The following is a 7,438-nucleotide window of genomic DNA, read 5'->3' on the forward strand; positions in this document are numbered from 1 at the left end:
ATGCCAAATTTCATGCCAATCGGATGTTATTTACCATGTGATCTATAAACTCATCTTTTATGAATTATTTTAAATTACAAAAACTTGAATTTAAATAATTGATTGATAACATGACTATTAATCTTTGATCACCATGAAATTTTGCAAGCATGGAGAGTATATGAATATAATGTAATTTAACGGTAGATTTGTCAAAATTCACATCTAATAGTAAGTTATTAAGTGGCGTAATATCGTTTAGAATTACACCAGATATAATTTCAACCCAACTATATATATATATATATATATATATATATATATGAGTTGGGTTCAAGTTATAGCTGGTGGCTAATGTAATTCTAAGCAATGTTATATCACCCAATAACTTATTATAAAATTCATATTTTGAAAATCTCACTGTTGAATTATATGTTTTATATGTTCTTAACATTCATGCCAATTTTCATGTCAATTGGATGTTATTTACCATTTAATTCATAAATTCATCTTTTATGCATTATTTTAAATTACAAAAACTTGAATTTAAACAATTGATTGATAACATGACTATTAATCTTTGATCACCTTGAAATTTTGCAAGCATGGAGAATATATAAAAATAATGTAATATAACGATAGATTTGTCAAAATTCGCATCCAATTAAAAAATATTGAGTGGTGTAACATTGCTTAAAATTACACCAAGTGTAACTTGAACTCAGCTCTCTCTCTCTCTCTCTCTCTCTCTCTCTCTCTCTCTCTCTCTCTCTCTCTCTCTCTCTCTCTCTCTCTCTCTATATATATCTTTTTGTCATATATTTAATAAATAATTTTTTTTTTTAAATATATCTTTTGTCTTGTAAAACTGTGAGATACATATGTATTTGTTTGGGTGTTATGTTATGCCCCAATACCTTTTTTTCATTAAAGAAATTCACATTTCTCATTAATTATCAATATAATTTTGATTTATGTATATATAATTAATTAAGTCGTGTATGGCACAAATATAATGCTGTGTTTAAAGTAAATGCATAGTATGATTTTTAACGATTTGTAAGTTGTAAACTGGGATTTCGAGTTACTCAAGGGGGTGAGGGGGAATTGGAGCAGCACCAATCATGTAAGGTATAAAATAAATTTACCTAAATCCGTTTTCCAAAGGTATAGCACATTTCACATTAAATTCTATTCAAACTTCATGTTAATTTGTCACATCTCTCCTTAGCCTTATTACAATTTTTTTTTTTTTAATGTATAAAATCTATTTCATTAATATAAATATGTTTGAAATAACAATAAAATTTATTATTTTAATCAAAAAGTAAGGATTGAACAATATTATCCAAAGTGTTTAACAAGTTAATTTTGCAATAAAACAATTTTTTTTTTTTAAATATTCATGCATTTAAATACTTAGTAATACATGTTGATACTGTTTGTCCACCCTCGATTTGCATGCTAGAACCCAAAAAATCCAAAATATTATTTTTTTCTCCATGTGGCCGTGAGAACATCCAAAATGACGTGGCGTAACCCATTCAGACACCGGAGCACCTAAAATGCATTTTTCCGCTAAAATGACCAAAATGCCCTTGGTCAACCCTAGGTTGACTAAAGGTCAAACATGGTCAAAATCCCCTCAAAATATCACTTTTCATAGTTTTACATCAAACCTGAGCTTTTCGGAGATTTTTGGCAACTTTGACCAAGTTGACTCGTAATTAACTCCTAATGGGCCCCAGAAATCCTAATTTTGATCCGGCCGTCAGAACAAGTTGAAACTAGTGCCATTGTGAAGAATATCAAATTCTCAATCCAACAACTATTCATGGATTGAAATTGGAGTTAGAACAGTCGAGATATCACAAAAATCGAGATAATGCACTGATCGATGCACCACTAACTTCTGAGAGCCATAACTTTTGATCTGACCATTGGATTTTCAAGTTTCATCAGAAACAGGAAATCAAGATCTTTTCAGAGGTGTCAAGATCAACCCGATTTGAGGCCATTTGAAGATGGTGGCCCTTGAAGGCCCTAGGCACCCTCTAGAACAAAAAAGAACAACTTCTTGGTTGCCTGCTCTCTGCCTAGACGCTTTCTACACATTTCTCCTCTCTTCCAAATACAAAAAACACATCAGAGCTTCTTGATTCTTCTCTCTTCACCAAAAATACAAGGTATTGTTCTTATACCTAATCTTCTTTCCCTTGATTTTATACCTTGGGATTCAGGGTTTAGGGGTGTGGATGTAGGGATGGCAATTTTTGCCCGACTCGCGGGTACCCGGCCCGGCCCGACCCTAATGGGCCGGGTTTTACCCAGTCCGATTAGGAATAGGGTTGGGTATGGGTCTAAAAAAAATCCCAAAGCGGGTCTGGGTTTTATCAAAAAAATTCGAAACTCGACCCTAAACCTGGCCCGTTTAAAAACCCGATACCCTAAATTACAAAAATACCCTCTATATATATAAACCTATAATCTAACCCTAAATCCCTAATCCGGTAATCCCTCATTTCAATTTTCTTCAGCCTCCCTCACTCCCTCTCCCTCACCTTATCTCCATTAGGTTTGTGCTCTCACCATCTTCTTCTTTCATTTTTCTTTTTTTTTTCTTTTGTTGTTATTGTTGTTGTTGTTGTTGTTGTTGATATTGTTGACCGACACTCCCTCTCCCTTAGCTCATTTTGCTCTATTCTGATCTCCATCAGGTTTGTGCTCTCACCGTCTTCTTCTTTCATTTTTGTTGTTGTTGTTGTTGTTGTTGTTGTTGTTGACCAACACTCCCTTACTCCCTCCCCCTCAGCTCATTTTGCTCTGTTCTGATCTCCTTGGAAGACCCATCAGGTTTGTGCTCTCACTGTCTTCTTCTTTCATTTTTCTTTTTTGTTTTTCTTTTTTTGTTATTGTTGTTGGCCGACTCCCTCACTCCCTCTCCCTCAGCTCATTTTGCTTTGTTCTGATCTCCTTGGAAGACCCATCTGGTTTATGCTCTCACCGTCTTCTCCTTTCATTTTCCTTTTGGTTGTTGCTTTCTGGGTCTCTTATTTTATGTAAATTCATAGGTTAAGTGTACAAAAATTGGATGCTTTGTTTTGTACCAATGGGGTCATGGTTTGATTGATTGATTCAATTTTTTTGAGGTGAATTGGTTGTATCACTGTAGATTCTAGTTTGTTTATGATCATTGAAATTTAAGATTGATTCTTCTTACTGTAGTATTGTGTGCTTGTTGGTCTTGACTCACACATATGTCACACACAGAGTAATCCCCAAATAAAAGTAACAATTTTTGTTGTGCACACAACATTTTTCCATAACGAGGAAATTTTTAGCTTATATAATATATATTTTTTTTGTTGAGAAAAAGCTTATATGACACTTTAATGTCTATCATACTGCTTTGGTGAAAAGTAAATCCTTATTATAGATTTATTAGTTTCTCATTTATTGATTGTTTTCTTTTTCAATATATTGTTTTCTAGTTTAACATGTATGAAAAAAAAAAAAAAAAAAAAAAGTAATTGGGACACAATTGGTAAATGCATCTTAAACTCCTATAGATAGATTGATTTCTTTTCTTAAGAAATGATTTTGCTAACATGGAACAGAGTATATAATACCTATTTCTTAATGCATATAATCTTCAAGGAAACAACCTACAACCTTAAATTATCTTTGATCATTATGCTTGTTTCATGTGATAACTTTGGTGTCTTCTTCATTTCTGCATAGTTTGTTTAATGGAAGAAATTGTTTGATATAGGTGTTTGTTGGGAATGCAGATCCTAAAACGGAGATGGAAGACACAAACAAATCTGGTTCTTCCTCGCCAAGTGGCTCTCCCTTGAGAACCGGATGGTGTCCCTTGCCGACTATGCGGTCTCTTTCACCATTTTCACGATCATCCTCGTCATTGTCGCCTGGCAACTCACTCTCAAGATCACCATTAAACAATGAGTAAGTGTTTGAATTTGTAGTTAATCATGTTTAATTATGATTGCGTTGATAGAATTTGTGAATCTGTGTAATTATGAATTTGTTCCTATTAATCAATGAGTATGTGTAATAATAAATTTGTGATGATTTGTTTTGATTCTAACTCCCAAACTTTTGTACCAATTAGGAATCCCAAATCCCCGACGGTGGACTTAGTGGGAGAAGACTTAGAGGTAGAGGAACAAGAAGGGATAGAGGGAGAGCAAGAGCCTACAAATGAGGACTTGGATACAGGTAGAAAAGGAAAGACTACCTCAGATGTTTGGTCTCATTTTACAAGGAAGAAAGTTGATGGAAAAGTTAAAGCCCAATGCCATCATTGTAACAAACTTTACTTGGGTGAGTCTAGCCAAGGTACAACTCATTTGCATAATCATTTAGTAAGATGTCCATGGATGAAGTTTAAAGATATAAGGGATATGCGACAACAAGTCTTAATTAAACAACAGAATATGGTGGATGGAACTATGAGTTTGAATACTTACCAATTTGATCAAGTTAGAGTGAGGAATAAGCTTGCTCGTATGGTCATCCTACATGAATATCCCCTTTCAATGGTTGACCATATTGGGTTTAAAGAATTTGTGGCTGATCTTCAACCTATGTTTAAACTTGTCACAAGAAATACTTTGAAGAGTGACATTCTTAAAATCTATGATAATAAGAGGCAGAAAGCTTTGAAGATGACGGACAAGAATGGAAGTAGGATGATAATTACAACTAATATGTGGACTTCAAGTAACAAAAAGAGAGGGTTTATGGTCATTACCGCTCATTTTATTGATCATACTTGGACGTTGCAAAGCCGGGTTTTAAGGTAATTTTTTTATCTATAAATTGAATGTTAAATACTTTACATTTAGAATGTTTATTGAGTTATGTTATAATTATTCATATTATTTTTCTAGGTTTGGTTATGTTCCTTCTCCACACACGAAAGATGTCATTGCTGAAGTCCTTGTTGATTGTTTTTTAGAGTGGAACATTGATAGGAAGTTGTTCACAATAACTGTTGATAATTGTAGTACTAATGATGCCATGATAAAACTTCTCTTGAATAAGCTTGATACTAGTTCTCTTATGTTGGGTGGGTCAATGTTGCATATGAGGTGTGCTGCACATATTTTGAATTTGATTGTTCAAGATGGGTTGTCTCTTATTGGTGATGGTATTGAAAGGATTAGTGATAGTGTGATTTATTGGACTGGACCACCAAAAAGGAGGCAGAAATTTGAAGAAAATGCACTTCAATTGCGTGTTCAATGCACCAAAGAGTTAGTCTTAGATTGTAAAACTCGTTGGAATTCAACTTACTTAATGCTTTCTACTACATTGATTTATAAAGATGTTTTCTCACGTTTGGCTAAACGTGAAATATCTTATACTTGTTTACCATATGATTATAATTGGGAGTTAGCCAAAGATATTTGTGGGAGGTTGGAGTTGTTTCATAATGTGACTGAGTTTTTCTCTGGTCGTAAGTACCCCACAACTATATGTATTTTAATTTGGTGTGTGAGTTGAAAATTGCATTGAATGAATGGAGTTTGTCTTTAAATGAGATGATAAGTACGATGGTAGAAAGCATGCTTGCTAAATTTAATTCTTATTAGGCTAATGTTAGTGTTGTTATGGCTATTGCTGCTATCTTAGATCCAAGATATAAGATGAAGTTATTAGAATTTTATTATCCTAACATTTATGGTGATAATTCTGATTTGGAGATTGAAAAAATTAAGAATCTTTGTTATGATTTTCTTGATGAGTATGGAGATATAAATGAGTCCTCTGTAGATAATGAAGAAAGTTCTCATATTCCTGCAAGTACTTCAAGCCCTGTGGCACAAATGAAGTTTAGGTTGAGTAGGGCAATGTCATCTTTTGATTTATTTGTGAACAATAGTTCAAGTAGTTCAAAGAAACATGGGAGTGCTAGAATGGAATTTGATCATTTCATTGATGAGGGAGTGTTGAAGAGGAGTGAAAATTTTGATATTTTGAGATGGTGGAAAAGTAATGGTCTCAAGTATCCTACTTTACAAAGGATTGCAAGAGATATTTTAGCCATTCCTGTCACAACTATTGCTTCAGAATCTGCCTTTAGCACTAGTGGGAGACTTTTAAGTACACACCGTAGTAGGCTACATCCCAAGAGTATAGAGGCAATGATGTGTGCTCAGAATTGGTTATGGAGTGAAATCAACGGTTAGCAATTGTCTAATTTCTATTTATAAAATCAAAATTGTATTTTTATATTTGCTAGTTACAATTTGATGAAGTTTATTCCATTCTTTAATTCATTGTTGTTGTAGGTTCTTTAACTATGTCTAGAGATTGTACACTTCAATCAATTCTTAATGATGGGGAGCCTAATGAAGAGGATGGGAGTTTTGTCACAATTGTGGATGATTAGACATTTTGTATTAATTTAGTAGCCTTTTTAATTTCTTAGACTTGTTGGATTAATTTGTTGGTTTGTAATTATTCTAAGCCTTTTTAGCCTTTTGTAATTTCTTAGCCTTTTTAATTTGTTGGTTTGTGGAGGATAAGACATTTTGTAATTTCTTAGACTCGTGGGATTTGTTTTGTAACTTTTTAATTTCTTAAACTTGTTAGACTTGTGATACTTAGTTCTTGGACTTGTTAGATTTAATTTATTTTTATGTTTGGTTGGTGATTTTAGTTATGATTTATTAATTTATAGATGTATAATTAACAGGTGATTTATTGATTTATGATTAACCTTTGATTTGGATTTATTTGGCTGCATATGCCAAAAATCTTAATGGGCTTAAAAAAAAAAAAATTGGTTGGGCCAGATTTGGGCCCAATGGCTAAACGAGACCTGCGGGGCCTGGCGGGGCGGGTATGGGCCCCAGAAAGAAAAAAAACCCAATTAATAATTGGGCCGGGTCCGGGTCGTGGGTCTTGGCTCGCGAGTCAGGTCTGGATATGCAAAAACTCGACCCGAATCCGACTCGTTGCCATTCCTATGTGGATGTAGCTTTTTAGCTACTATCCACACCCCTAACTTTCTAAATCTTTCTCTAGCAATTATTTTGCTTTTTTTGCCTTAATAACATGATTTATTGCCTTCCTTAACATGTTTCTTGCTTTATCTTGCTCTTAACATGTTCTTAGTTTAGATCCATGTTCTTCCATGCTTGTTTATATTTTATTTGTCTTGATCTACATGCTTTATACTTTATGCCATGTTTTCCTATGCTTTGTTCTTCTTTTTGTTCCATGTTGATGTTTGGGTCTACATGCTCACATACTTGGTATCATGTCTATGGTTATGCCTTGCTTAGATCTACATGTTTGTATGCATATTCTATGCTCCCATGCCTATGTCTATGCCTTCACATGATTTTATGCTTGGGTTTGCATTCTCCCATGCCTTTATGTTTAGATCTACATGCTTAGATGTATATCCACGTGCTTACGTGCACAT

At 33.8% G+C, this 7,438-nt stretch overlaps 1 protein-coding gene across 1 annotated transcript; it reads left to right on the plus strand.

The window, feature by feature from the left end:
* Nucleotides 1–4,436: 4,436 nt before the first annotated feature.
* LOC115985149 (zinc finger BED domain-containing protein RICESLEEPER 2-like) lies at nucleotides 4,437–6,397 on the plus strand. The gene is made up of 4 exons (XM_031108116.1): nucleotides 4,437–4,801; nucleotides 4,893–5,482; nucleotides 5,638–6,189; nucleotides 6,297–6,397. The coding sequence occupies exons 1-4, from the start codon at nucleotides 4,437–4,439 to the stop codon at nucleotides 6,395–6,397; spliced, it is 1,608 nt and encodes a 535-aa protein (XP_030963976.1).
* Nucleotides 6,398–7,438: the final 1,041 nt, after the last annotated feature.

This window comes from Quercus lobata, chromosome 4 (genome assembly GCF_001633185.2).
Source record: "Quercus lobata isolate SW786 chromosome 4, ValleyOak3.0 Primary Assembly, whole genome shotgun sequence".
In the NCBI taxonomy this organism is placed as follows: Eukaryota; Viridiplantae; Streptophyta; class Magnoliopsida; order Fagales; family Fagaceae; genus Quercus; species Quercus lobata.